The sequence below is a fragment of the Haliotis rufescens genome, unplaced genomic scaffold, assembly GCF_023055435.1.
Source record: "Haliotis rufescens isolate VD_foot unplaced genomic scaffold, xgHalRufe1.0.p SCAF_9, whole genome shotgun sequence".
NCBI classification, from domain to species: Eukaryota; Metazoa; Mollusca; class Gastropoda; order Lepetellida; family Haliotidae; genus Haliotis; species Haliotis rufescens.
This window is the reverse complement of record NW_025964383.1, coordinates 20517466-20532196: the sequence shown is the minus strand read 5'-3', so window position 1 is coordinate 20532196 and position 14731 is coordinate 20517466. Positions and strand designations below refer to the sequence as shown.

Genomic DNA, 14731 nt, shown 5'->3' with positions numbered 1-14731 from the left:
GATCACACGTTACTTCTTCAGGGCTGTATACGTATTTATTATACTATATATTTTTATGATAATATGCACCAGGTTGGTTGGTTGGTTGTTGTTTAACGCCGCACTCAGCAATATTCCAGCTATATGACGGCGGTCTGTAAATAATCGAGTCTGGACCAGACAATCCAGTGATTGATATCATCAGCATCGATCAACGCAATTAGGATACGATGACATGCATCAACCAAGTAAACGAGCCTGACCACCCGATCCCGTTAGTTGCAGCTTACGACAAGCATAGTCACCTGAAGCAGCAAGCATGAGTTGCTGAAGACCTATTCTACCCCGGATCTTCACGGGTAATATACCTCAGGAATAAATGTTCATAATAGCATATTCAGGAATTATCAAGTAATCAAATTACTCCATCAGGTTTGTTTACGTACTCATGACAATATATATATATATATATATATATATATATATATATATATATATATATATATATATATATATATATCCTGATTGATATCATTCGTCATGAATAAATGTTCATAACTCTATTCCAGGAATCATGGAATTAAATTATTCCTTCAGAATTGTATCGCGGTATTATGTATACATGATAGTATTAGTGTGATTTATATGTCACGGTTTTATTCGTGAGATATATTTTCGGGATAATATTTATTTTAATACGTTTTGATTTCATTCTTAGATATTTCAGCCACACCTGTGCCGCGCAGAGTCATGTCGGTAAAGGTAAGACGAGGGGCGTTGTTAGAAAAAGCCACGCATGCTTGCCGCAAAAGACTCGATTATTTAAAGATCATCGTCATATTGCTGAGTGCGGCGTTCAACACCTAATAAACAAACATACGGAAACCCCCATGTTGGTCCACTGATAACAGTTCGTGCACTGTCAGGTGATATGTTTACACATGATGACTACTCGAGGTTACTCTAAGTACATGAGTTGTTGCGTGGATCGATGCTAAGCATGGGCGGATACAGCTTTTTTTTAAAAGGGGGGGTGCACAATTAAGATCTGTTTATTGTCTTTGGTGGTAATTTATACGGAAATAAAGATTTGTTTCGAAACAAATTTGTCCCCCCCCCCCCCCCCCCCCCTCTGTATCCGCCCATGCTAAGTACACACTGAATGTACTACAAAGAGACCCATAAAGATCCGGGGTACAATAGGTCTTCAGCAACTCATGCTTGCCGTAAAAGCGACTATGCTTGTCGTACGAGGCGACTAACGGGATCGGGTGGTCAAGTCTCGTTGACTTAGTTGATGCATGTCATCGTATCCCATTTGCGTGGATCGATGCTTATGATGTCAATCACTGGATTGTCTGGTCCAGTTTCTATTATTTACAGACCGCCGTCATATAGCTAGAATATTGATGAGTGCGGCGTTAAACGAACAAAAAAAACCCAAAAAAACTACAAAGAAGAGTATGTCTTCTTCAGTTAGAAATAGACTATAGCTTGTACCACGTCAATCAATCATGTCAATGGGTGATCAAGACAGAGGGTATTGGCTGTGGAATTTTTCCAAATGATACGACGCTATTTTAGCTGTTCATGGATAATAATGAATACACTGAATATACGACTAATAAGAGTATGGCTTCTTCAGTTAGAAATAGACTATGTGTACCACGTCATACAATCATGTTTGTTGTTGATCACGACTGAGGGACTTACCTGTGGAATTTTTCCAAACGATACGGCGTTATTTATTCCATAAATAAAGTAGTAAAATAAGCTGAAATACTGAACAGCAACCGTAATGCGTTGATGAAATACCCAGGGGGATGTAGCTGGCGATATGACCTACTTAACAACAGTCGTGATAAAACAGGTTTTGCGATTCGGCCCGGAGAGGCGGCAAGCGATTGTGGTCACGTGATAATGATATCACGGGGAAAACCCAGATGTTGAAAGAAAAGGCCCAGCGCGGCTGCCCGAGAAGTAGAGTTACTACATGCAGAAACAGTGCGGTTCCAAACTTGCTCTCGTGGCGGGCGATGGCTTCATGTAAAGATAAAGTTATTTACAAAACACAGAACGATTTGAACATTGAGCGAGAACACGGACAAAGTGTCACTGTGAATTTGGACATTAACAACGCCTCACACAGACAGATGAAGGACGTTTACAGCACGGTGAGGCAGGGTTCATCTCCATCCACAGCGAGAGAGACTGAACATGGGATTCAGAGACAATATTCTCGTCAAACTAGCAACCCTGCTGATCGGGATGTGTGTGTGGTACTTCCGAAACGGTTGAACAGTGTTATAGACAATTCTTCTTCAGGAGATCCGTTGTTATTACAGAAACACGTGTCTCGTCAATCAAGCCAAAGTCCTGACAAGTCCAGACAATCTCCAAAATATCCTACCCCGTGTTTCATCAGGCAAATTAGTAAAAACACTTCGAACGTCATCAAAATAATCGTGGTCGTTTCATTACTATTAAATGTTTGTCTTATTCCGGCTTTCGCAACGGTGATAACCCTTTTGCTTCAAGACACGACGTCGTGTAGCGTTCCACCACCCCCCGCAGTCGGGCTTGCCGTCTCCGACTCCCTCTGTTTCCCGTGTGGGCTAGCTGGCATCCCCGGGGTGCCCGGTGCCGTCAGGACAGACAATGGCGTCTGCTGTGGATCCAAGGAGGACGCCGACCTTCAACGCATTCTTAAGCAGCGAGTTGTAAGTATACTTTTGGCCATATTAAAAATTAATTCATTTTTTTAAAACTACAGTCTGGTGAACGACGTGTAGATCTAGATTACCGAAGCAACTCATGCTTATCGTTAGAGGCGACTAACGGGATCGTGTGGTCAGGCTCGCTGACTTGGTTGATGCATGATCCCTATTGAGTACATCGATGCTCATGATGTCAATCACTGGAATGTCTGATCCAGATTCGATTATTTACAGACCTTAGTCATATAGCTGGAATATTGCTGAGTACGGCGTTCAACAACAAACAAACAAGCACAACACAAAATCACAAAGGAGAAACAAATCTTATTAAAAACATCACGTTTCTCATAATGTCAATTACTGGATTGTCCCGACTTCATTATTTACTGATCGCTGTCACAAAGTGTGAAACAACAAACAAACAAAACAGTTTCAAGAGTTCCTATTTGATCCTACGTATATAGTGTTGTTTATTTACATGGGTCATTAATAAAATATAAATATCATTATGTATCATGTATTATTATTATTATTATTATTATTATTATTATGAGTCCACCCAGAAGCAGATAATATTCAGATGGCTTTACTATGTATAATATATTATCTAATAAGGAAATTGGAGCACACAGATCGGCCATTGTATCTGTTGACCCCGTAGATATAAAGTTGACCTCTGTTACTACCGGATATCTGACGTTCCGACTTGAGGCTATAAATAAACATACGGGAATTCCGTGCGGGAATTCCCCGCTTCATTCCACAGCGTGGGATGGTCGATAGGTCACACTTCAGCAAAGCTGCGCTGAATAATGTGTCAAGTCTGAAGTGCGGTTATCACAATATGGAAACATACGTACCTGCGGGTCCAGTTTCTGTTTTTCGAGTGCACGATTCAGGAAGTTATTTGGGGTTTCCCAACTAGGAGAATGACGTATCCTTTCTTCCTTGTTGTGAATTGAATAGATGTATGGACATATAGTTTTGTTACCCGTGAAGATCCGGTGTAGAATAGATCTCCAGCAACCCATGCTTGCTGTAAAAGGCGACTATGCTTTGTAAAGGCGACTAACGGGATCGGGTGGTCAGGCTCGCTGACTTGGTTGATGCATGTCATCGATCCAAATTGCGTGGATCGATGCTCATCAATCACTGGATTTTCTGGTCCAGGCTCGATTATTTACAGACTGACGTCATATAGCCGTACTATTTCTGAGTGCGGCGTTAAATAACAAACAAACAAACAAACAAACAGACCAAAAATATACAGTTTTGTACATTGTTTTCAAAATGAAGTCAGCACTAATTACGAAAAATTATTTCTCGATTAAACCGACAAGAGTGTCTGAAAGAAATATACGGCGGGGCATTTAATCGAGGGAATACGGTATTACCTTAAACTATCTGGGTGTCAATCTTCCTTCACTTAAAAACGGAGCGACACCGAGGATTCTGGGGTAGAATAAATCTACCATATCCCATGCTTATAACAACTGTATGTGGATTGGGTGTTCACAGTGTGACCTGCCTGATCGTGTATACTCCTGCCCCAGTCGTTGATCAAGCTATCAGTCACTGGTTTGACATATTTATTTAACTTCTGCGGCGTCACACAACATTCACCCTCTCACTGATTCAAATCGAGCACGTATATCTGGGTGCCGTTGTACAAAACAACCTTAGCGCTACAACTGTCGTTAGTCTATGTCTAGGTATGGGAGTTACGATCACCTTAGCGCTAAGATCGCTTTGTACGACGGCACCCCCTCCTCTGGTCTTTTACCAAGTCGAACTTTATTTCGTTCAAAAGTCCACTCACACGAGATATTGTAATGTCATATAATGTTCATAGCACAGTTTTTGAAGAGAAAAAGATTGCTCTCCCACCGCGCGATATTTGCACAGATGATAAAGGTTACAACAATCCATTCACATTTCAAGACCTTCTTTTTCATTTAGCTGTCAAGTTTACGAATTCACAGTTATTTTCAAAATGTTCATTACGTTTTTGTGTTCGCAGCTTCCATCAACGGCGGCGCTCGTTCATACAAGAACTCCGTGCACTATGGATAGTGTCGAGGAGCCCAGTAAAAAGGGACCAAGAAGAAAACATTCCTTGAAAACAGCAGCTCATCTGTTGGTTGACGTGAAAGAAACACAAACAGGTAGTTGTTCAAACAATTATACACAATGAAAACTCGGACAAGTTAACAACCTCGGAGCATTAACAAGTTAAAACTATTATTTGATAGTTCAGTATAAAACTCGTTAAAAAATCCTCAGCCACCGATTAAAGTTAGACTACCATACACAGCACGCACTGTGGGGGCTTACGACCCGTGAAGATCCGCGGTAGAATAGGTCTTCAGCAACCCATGCTTGCCGTAAAAGGCGTCTATGCTTGTCGTAAGATGCGACTAACGGGATCGGGTGGTCAGGCTCGCTGACTTGGTTGATGCATGTCATCGATCCCAATTGCGTGGATCGATGCTCATGATATCAATCACTGGATTGTCTAGTCCAGACTCGATTATTTACAATCCGCCGTCATAAAGATGGAATTTTGCTGAGTGAGACGTAAAACAACAAACAAACAAACAGTGGGGACTTACGGTACCTATGCTTCCTGCATTGACCCCAGCAGGATTTATACCACCCCCTAGCGTCTGCATGGCGAATGTTGACAAATTTCGCCGAATTTTAAGAGGACATATTATGGGATAGAAATCTAGGTAGTAATTTAAACAACTTGAATGACGTGGTCTCACTGCCTCAGACGACTATATGCTATGTACGTTAGTATGGACTATATGAGATGATGCATCGAGACCACATAAACAGTATACAAGACATTTCCGTATATCGAGGGTTTCCGGTCCTCGATATACCACGTGTTGATACCACAGCTCGGCTCAAGCTGGGCTCTGTCTCTCATCTCACAAAATTTACGCAATCTCAAAAGGTGCGGCAAAGTATGACTATTTCGAGGATAGTCTTTGTAGCCTTGCTACAAGGCTCCACTGAAAGATAAGTCCATTGATGTGTATTAATTCCACCCTCTTAATAGGCAAGTCTAAGATCCCCAGTCTCTTGTAGGGACAGCTTGTTCCTATTATTTACATAATCCAGAAATTATGACTTTAACTAATAATTATTGCCTCAGAGACCAGTGCAAGTCTAATGTCTTTGGTACAAATTCTCAACTTCTCCGCCACGTGTAGACTATTTTTAGAGCCTTACTGGAAAACCCACACGGCACGACCGCTCGGCTCAAGAGACAGTGTCACAAAAGATCAGGTTCTTCCTAGTGAGACAGTTACCCAGCGTATAGCAACGAGTATTTGTGGCATGAAACTGGTGTTTCAAACCAGAGTCGGCTCAACTGTAGCATTATCAAACGACAGATGTCGAGCGAGACTCTGTCAAACTATTGGTTGCCAGTGTGAGCTGTGACCACCTCCTGGGGTACGGAAATACACAAAATCAGGTAGGTCACAGATGATCTGTGACCTGAGGTCATCCAACCGGGTGGTATCAACACCCGTCGCCATTGTGACCACTTAATCCACACTTTTCTAAAAATCCAGGGGAGGGGACACGGGGATATTTTTCATAATCCCCCAAGGTCGCTGTGGCGCAACGAGTGAGTGAGTGAGTGAGTGAGGTTTTACGCCGCTTTTAGCAATATTCCAGCAATATCATGGCGGGGAACACCAGTAATGGGCTTCACACATTGTACCCATGTCGGGAATCGAACCCGGGTCTTCGGCTTGACGAGCGAACGCTTTAACCACTAGGCTACCCGACCGCCCCTGTGGCGCAGCGACACATTCCCTATTGAAAAGATAATGGTTAAAGCGTTCGCTCGTCACGCCAAAGGCCCGGGTTCGACTCCCGCAACAATTTTTGGTGTGATATTGTTGGAATCTTAACAAAATACATTCAACAGAATTCCTAAAATAGTATAATAATCATATTTATTTTTTCCAGCGGGTTCCATAAAATGGATGACGGAGTCTGCAGATGGGATAGCGTTCCTTCAGGGGGGTCTGACGGTTAGGAATTCCACCATCCGGGTCAAGAAAGGAGGCATTTACCGGATAAGCAGTCACTTCAGTTTCGACACTTTTAAAAATACATTGATCAATCCGAAATATATAATGGATCACTATATCTACAAAGCCTCGTCCGGGGGGACGTCTGTGATCAAACTGGTGAAAATGGTTTTGGAGAACCGGATGTATGAGTCGAGCGACGTCGTTGTAGGGGTCGTAAAGCTGCGTGATGGAGACGAGATCGGCGTGGAGATGCAAACGTATCAATACCTGTATAACATGGAGGTAGCTAACACGCTTGATATCGAAAAGATCGGCTAGAGTGTGGGCGTGGTGTTGCTATGGACACGAATCTTTCAACTCGGGAAGAGACTATAAGTGGGTTAACGCCGCTCTGAACGCTATTACATCGATGTCACTGCGTCTGGAGTGAGTGAGTGAGTGAGCATGGTTTTACGCCGCTTTTAGCAATATCACGGCGGGGGACACCAGAAATGGGCTTCACACATTGTTCCCATGTCGGGAATCGAACCCAGGTCTTCGGCGTGAGGAGCGAACGCTTTAACCACTAGGCTACCCGACCGCCCCTCACTGCGTCTGGAAGTTGACGTATAACGTGAAACCCATGATCATGGTACTGACAAACCAAGGATCATAAAAATCATCGGATTCGACCCGGAAGATAAAAAAGACAGCGCGACAAAAAAATGTGAACCAGGTGTCGCTGTGTGCGTTGGTCATGCGGACTGGTGATATGCTGTATAAAGCTGAATGCTGTCGTAAAGATAATAATATATTAATACATGTACATAATAAACTGACGTTGTACAAATATATACAAATTTGAGAGATAACTTTTTAGGGAACATATTTGAAATACTGGAACTTACAGATTCCTTGCTTGCATTTAACAAAGTTTGTTACATTGAAAGTACTGGCTATGTCAGAATGACAGTTTCTTATCGTGAAGTGGGTGTCTGCGCCTTGTAGTTGCGACTGGGCAACTGTCTTCAGTGACGTCAAGATATGTTATTTACCAGCGTTGTAAAGTTAACGAGAGACACCTTTGCTCGTTGTTTCATTCGGATTCTTTCGTTTGCCACGTCTACTGTGACAGGTCGTGCGCTGTCCTGTCTACTGATAACAGTAAGCGCATAGATAAATGAGCAAACCGACAGTGTAAACAGTTAATTGAACAGCACGCCAGGCTTGGGCGTCAAGAGTTGTGTCCCCTGAATGTGTGACTCGGCCAGGGGTTGTACTTAATATTTGTGATTGATGTTTGTAATGTGTTGTTCGTCTTCAGTAAAACCATTTTACAGAAAGTGTCGTTATTGTATCAATCATAATAACGAATTATGTAATCATGCAATTGGGATCGATGACATGCACCAACCAAGTCGGCGAGCATGACCACCCATCCCATTAGTCGCCTCTTACGACAAGCATGGCCGCCTTTTACGGCAAGCATGGGTTGCTGTAGACCTATTCTAACACCAGTGTGTGGAAGTCTTTCTGGTACTCTGGCAAAAATAATCTATCGGCTAACTGAGTGAGGGTTGTTTTACGCCGCAATAATCCAGCTTTGTCACCGCGGCTTGTCCATAATCTGAACCAAGCAGGGTTCGGTATAAAAAAAAATGTCAGTTGAACAAAGACTTCACTCCACGAACATCGACCCACTGAACAAACGTTTCAGATATTCCCATGAAACGTTTGATTCAATGCCAGTATCGTGTTTCTTGCAACACAAATATCTTTTGTCCTGTGTATTGAGGGAGGTCTTAGTTTTTTGTTTGTTGTTTAACGCCGCATTCAGCAATATCTCAGCTATATGGCGGCGGTCTGTAAATAATCGAGTCTGGACCAGACAACCCAGTGACTGACATCATGAGCATCGATCCACGTATTTTGGATACGATGACATGCATCAGCCAAGTCAGCGAGCCTGACCACCTGATCCTGTTAGTCGCCTCTTACATAGTCGCCTTTCACAGCAAGCATGGGTTGCTGAAGACCTATCTATTCTAACCCGGATCTTCGCGGGTCAGACGTCAGAGTGTTACCCCGAGACAACAATATATCGCCTAGCTGAGTGTGTTGTTTTATGCCGCAACATTCCAGCTTTGTTAATTATTAATCTGGACCAAGCAAACTCAGCAGCTGCGTGGTGATTCTAATGCGAACCGCTGCTACGACGACAGCTACTGCATTTATATCACATTTGAAACTATTCCTTCGCACTTGGTAGCTATACACACAATATTGCTCACATTAATTCCGATAATGCTTCTTTTTATTTAAAAAGATGGGAGGGCCTGAAAGTTCGGTATATAAATGTCAGTTGGACAAAGATCTAAACTTCCCCGCCACGCGTAGGCTATATATATATCCTGGAAAACCCATGCGTCAGCATGACCTTGTAATTCGCGCAAACCCATGCATGCATTAAAAGGCGACTGTGCTTTTCGTAAGAGGCGACAAACGGGATCGGGTGGTCAGGCTCCTAATTGCGTGGATCGATGCTCATGATATCAATCACTGGATTGTGTGGTCCAGACTTGATTATTTACCGTCATATATCTGGAATATTACTGAGTGAGGCGTTAAACAACAAACAAACACAACTAATGTTACTGTTATTTGGTCGTTATTCTCTTTCAAGTACACCCCATAAAAAAAATATGTTTGTTTTGTAATGGACATGACGTCATATTCGATAACCGTTAATTGACCGTAACGACGTAAAATTACTTTCCCTCTTATTCATATAATTCTGAATTCAGATAAAAATGTCATAATTCCTTCTCAGCACAGGACACAGTGTCATAACGACCAGTTAGAACTGATGTGCACATTTTCACGATGATGTAAGTCTCAAATTGGGAGTGGGGGCACGGGTGGCCCACTCGTCTCAAGCGATATATATATATATATATATATATATATATATATATATCCTTGAAAACCCACACGTCAGCATGACCTTGTAATTCGCCGACCTCACGACTCAAATGTCAGTGTTTGCGAAAGACAAGGCTCCACGTGAGACAGTTACCCAGTCAACCGTATAGCAACACGCATTCGCTGCACCGTGACAACAGAGTCTGCGGTGGATGTCGATTCCTGGCGAGTAGGTTCCCCGCATGGGCAAAAGTATAAATCCCCTTCGTCATGTCTCGATGTTATGTCTGGCATTTTTTTTAAAAATCGGCAAAACCCAAACATTCTCGCACTGACTTCGTTGATATAGATATCAATGTTTGTTATCTTGATAGATTCAGCGTGCCGCCTCATAGGGTCGATACTGTTCAAGGTAGTAAAGGTAATCATCGAGCTCTCATTCCAATCGCTGCTTAATCCCAATATGAGTGAGTGAGTTTGATGGGTTTAACGCCGCTTTTAACAGTATTCCAGTTATATCACGGCATGTCAGCTTTATGTGGGAGGAAAGCCCGAAGTGACGCAGGTCTCAGACGTTTACCACTCCGGTGAAACCCACGAGCATGGGTATGGTGCTGACAAACCTAGAAACATAATCAGGGCGAACGAGGATTCGAACCAACAGTCATAGGTTTCTGGCGTGCCCAAGGGACGCAACTCTGCAAAGCGAATCACGGCGCTTGAGACTATAACACTGTGTCCTGTGCTGAGAAGGAATTATGGCATATTTGTCTGAATTCAGAATTATATGTAATTTTACGTCGTTACGGTCAATTAACGGTTATCGAATATGACGTCATGTCCATTACAAGACAAACATTATCATGGGGTGTACTTGAAAGAGAATAACGACCAAATAACAGTAACAATAGTTTTTTGTTGTTGTTTGTTTGTTGTTTAACGCCTCACTCAGTAATATTCCAGTAATATGACTGTAAATAATCGAGTCTGGACCAGACAATCCAGTGATTGATATCATGAGCATCGATCCACACAATTGGAAGCCTGACCAGCCGATCCCAATAGTCGCCACTTACGACAAGCATAGTCGTCTTTTAATGCATTCATGGGTTGGTGAAGACCTATTCTACCCCGGATCTTCACGGGTCAGTAACAGTTGTAGTAGTAGTGATAGTGGTAGTAGAAGCAGTAGTAATAGTAGTAGCAGAAGCAGTAGTGGTAGTAGCAGTAGTAGTAGTAGTAGTTGTAGTAGTAGTAGTAGTAGTAGTAGTAGTAGATAGACATGTACTTGTCGTAGTAGACTCCATAAACATTCAAGTATCTTCTGCAATCACACCCTCGTGTAATGAGAGACATAGTTACCCACCCATTTGTCAGACTGACTTCGTTCTTAGGAATGTCCCATCTTAGTAATTATTCAATTATTATCTTCAACAACAGAACGGCTGGAAATAGATGTGACTGTCCCACGTCAGCATCACTAATTGCTAGGAGAGTCGGCACACATGATCAAGGGTGGGACACGCTTGATTGGTCCATGAGTTTGATGCTGTGAGAACGGGTGATTTGGTGGTGTTGGTGGGGTGAGTTGTGGGAAAAGAAGGTGGTCAGAGTGATGTGGAGTCAGGAGGTGTGGTGTAGGGAGCTGTTAGGAAGTGGAGGGAGGTAAGAGTGGGGTGGGGATATTCGGGTGGGGTGGGGTGGGGTGTAGGAAAGGAAGATATATGGGGGTAAGAGTGGTTTCAGAGATCTGGGTAGGGACGGAAGAGATGGATGGTGTGTGGGGAGGTTTCAGATAGGACGATGTGGAGGTAAGAGTGGGGTGGGAGATGTGGAGGTAAGAGTGGGATGGGGAGATGTGGAGGTAAGAGTGGGATGGGGTGATGTGGAGGTAAGAGTGGGATGGGGAGATGTGGAGGTAAGAGTGGGATGGGGTGATGTGGAGGTAAGAGTGGGATGGGGTGATGTGGAGGTAAGAGTGGGATGGGGTGATGTGTAGTTAAGAGTGGGGTGTTGATATGTGGAGGTAAGAGTGGGGTGGGGAGATGTGGAGGTAGGAGTGGGGTGGGGAGATGTGGAGGTAAGAGTGGGATGGGGAGATGTGGAGGTAAGAGTGGGGTGGGGAGATGTGGAGGTAAGAGTGGGGTGGGGAGATGTGGAGGTAAGAGTGGGGAGGGGAGATGTGGAGGTAAGAGTGGGGTGGGGAGATGTGGAGGTAAGAGTGGGGTGGGGTGATGTGGAGGTAAGAGTGGGATGGGGTGATGTGGAGGTAAGAGTGGGATGGGGTGATGTGTAGTTAAGAGTGGGGTGTTGATATGTGGAGGTAAGAGTGGGGTGGGGAGATGTGGAGGTAGGAGTGGGGTGGGGAGATGTGGAGGTAAGAGTGGGATGGGGAGATGTGGAGGTAAGAGTGGGGTGGGGAGATGTGGAGGTAAGAGTGGGGTGGGGTGATGTGGAGGTAAGAGTGGGGTGGGGTGATGTGGAGGTAAGAGTGGGATGGGGTGATGTGTAGTTAAGAGTGGGGTGTTGATATGTGGAGGTAAAAGTGGGGTGGGGAGATGTGGAGGTAAGAGTGGGGTGGGGAGATGTGGAGGTAAGAGTGGGGTGGGGAGATGTGGAGGTAAGAGTGGGGTGGGGAGATGTGGAGGTAAGAGTGGGGTGGGGAGACGTGGAAGTAAGAGTGGGGTGGGGAGATGTGGAGGTAAGAGTGGGGTGGGGAGATGTGGAGGTAAGAGTGGGGAGGGTAGATGTGGAGGTAAGAGTGGGGTGGGGAGATGTGGAGGTAAGAGTGGGGTGGGGAGACGTGGAAGTAAGAGTGGGGTGGGGAGATGTGGAGGTAAGAGTGGGGTGGGGAGATGTGGAGGTAAGAGTGGGGTGGGGAGATGTGGAGGTAGGAGTGGGATTGGGGAGATGTGGAGGTAAGAGTGGGGTGGGGAGATGTGGAGGTAAGAGTGGGGTGGGGAGATGTGGAGGTAAGAGTGGGGTGGGGAGATGTGGAGGTAAGAGTGGGGTGGGGAGATGTGGAGGTAAGAGTGGGGTGGGGAGATGTGGAAGTAAGAGTGGGGTGGGAGATGTGGGGGTAAGAGTGGGGTGGGAGATGTGGGGGTAAGAGTGGGGTGGGAGATGTGGAGGTAAGAGTGGGGTGGGGAGATGTGGAGGTAAGAGTGGGATGGGGAGATGTGGAGGTAAGAGTGGGGTGGGGAGATGTGGAGGTAAGAGTTGGGTGGGAATTGTGGAGGTAAGAGTGGGGTGGGGAGATGTGAGAGTGGGATGGGGAGATGAGAGGGCGGGGTGGGGAGATGTGAGGATGGGGTGGGGAGATGTGGAGGTAAGAGTGGGGTGGGGAGATGTGGAGGTAAGAGTGGGGTGGGGAGATGTGGAGGTAAGAGTGGGATGGGAGATGTGGAGGTAAGAGTGGGGTGGGGAGATGTGGAGGTAAGAGTGGGGTGGGGAGATGTGAGAGTGGGGTGGGGAGATGTGGAGGTAAGAGTGGGGTGGGGAGATGTGGAGGTAAGAGTGGGGTGGGGAGATGTGGAGGTAAGAGTGGGGTGGGGAGATGTGGAGGTAAGAGTGGGATGGGGAGATGTGGAGGTAAGAGTGGGGAGGGTAGATGTGGAGGTAAGAGTGGGGTGGGGAGATGTGGAGGTAAGAGTGGGGTGGGGAGATGTGGAAGTAAGAGTGGGGTGGGGAGATGTGGAGGTAAGAGTGGGGTGGGGAGATGTGGAGGTAAGAGTGGTTTCGGGAGATGTTGAGGTAAGAGCGGGGTGGGGAGATGTGGAGGTAAGAGTGGGGTGGGGAGATGTGGAGGTAAGAGTGGGGTGGGGAGATGTGGAGGTAAGAGTGGGGTGGGGAGATGTGGAGGTAAGAGTGGGAAGGGGAGATGTGGAGGTAAGAGTGGGGTGGGGAGATGTGGAGGTAAGAGTGGGGTGGGGAGATGTGGAGGTAAGAGTGGGGTGGGGAGATGTGGAGGTAAGAGTGGGAAGGGGAGATGTGGAGGTAAGAGTGGGGTGGGGAGGGGAGATGTGGAGGTAAGAGTGGGGTGGGAGATGTGGAGGTAAGAGTGGGGTGGGGAGATGTGGAGGTAAGTGTGGGGAGGGGAGATGTGGAGGTAAGAGTGGGGTGGGAGATGTGGAGGTAAGAGTGGGGAGGGGAGATGTGGAGGTAAGAGTGGGGTGGGAGATGTGGAGGTAAGAGTGGGGAGGGGAGATGTGGAGGTAAGAGTGGGGAGGGGAGATGTGGAGGTAAGAGTGGGGTGGGGAGATGTGGAGGTAAGAGTGGGGAGGGGAGATGTGGAGGTAAGAGTGGGGAGGGGAGATGTGGAGGTAAGAGTGGGGTGGGGAGATGTGGAGGTAAGAGTGGGGAGGGGAGATGTGGAGGTAAGAGTGGGGAGGGGAGATGTGGAGGTAAGAGTGGGGAGGGGAGATGTGGAGGTAAGAGTGGGGAGGGGAGATGTGGAGGTAAGAGTGGGAAGGGGAGATGTGGAGGTAAGAGTGGGGTGGGAGATGTGGAGGTAAGAGTGGGGTGGGGAGATGTGGAAGTAAGAGTGGGATTGGGGAGATGTGGAGGTAAGAGTGGGGAGGGGAGATGTGGAGGTAAGAGTGGGGAGGGGAGATGTGGAGGTAAGAGTGGGGAGGGGAGATGTGGAGGTAAGAGTGGGGAGGGGAGATGTGGAGGTAAGAGTGGGAAGGGGAGATGTGGAGGTAAGAGTGGGGTGGGAGATGTGGAGGTAAGAGTGGGGTGGGGAGATGTGGAAGTAAGAGTGGGGTGGGGAGATGTGGAGGTAAGAGTGGGGAGGGGAGATGTGGAGGTAAGAGTGGGGTGGGGAGATGTGGAGGTAAGAGTGGGGTGGGGAGATGTGGAGGTAAGAGTGGGGAGGGGAGATGTGGAGGTAAGAGTGGGGAGGGGAGATGTGGAGGTAAGAGTGGGGTGGGGAGATGTGGAGGTAAGAGTGGGGAGGGGAGATGTGGAGGTAAGAGTGGGGTGGGGAGATGTGGAGGTAAGAGTGGGGAGGGGAGATGTGGAGGTAAGAGTGGGGAGGGGAGATGTGGAGGTAAGAGTGGGGAGGGGAGATGTGGA

General features: G+C 46.2%; 1 protein-coding gene across 1 annotated transcript; it reads left to right on the top strand.

Moving 5' to 3' along the window:
• Positions 1–1928: 1928 nt before the first annotated feature.
• Positions 1929–8076, top strand: LOC124144699. The gene is made up of 3 exons (XM_046514236.2): positions 1929–2699; positions 4717–4861; positions 6687–8076. Exons 1-3 carry the CDS (start codon positions 2016–2018, stop codon positions 7070–7072), a joined length of 1215 nt encoding a protein of 404 aa, XP_046370192.2. The 5' UTR covers positions 1929–2015; the 3' UTR covers positions 7073–8076.
• Positions 8077–14731: the final 6655 nt, after the last annotated feature.

Bases quoted from the DNA above. Each gene is read 5' to 3' on its own strand.
- LOC124144699 (XM_046514236.2), top strand. From the start codon at position 2,016: ATGGCTTCATGTAAAGATAAAGTTATTTACAAAACACAGAACGATTTG. The intron at 2,700-4,716 runs GTAAGTATACTT...TTGTGTTCGCAG, and splicing joins GCATTCTTAAGCAGCGAGTT to CTTCCATCAACGGCGGCGCT. The intron at 4,862-6,686 runs GTAGTTGTTCAA...TATTTTTTCCAG, and splicing joins CGTGAAAGAAACACAAACAG to CGGGTTCCATAAAATGGATG.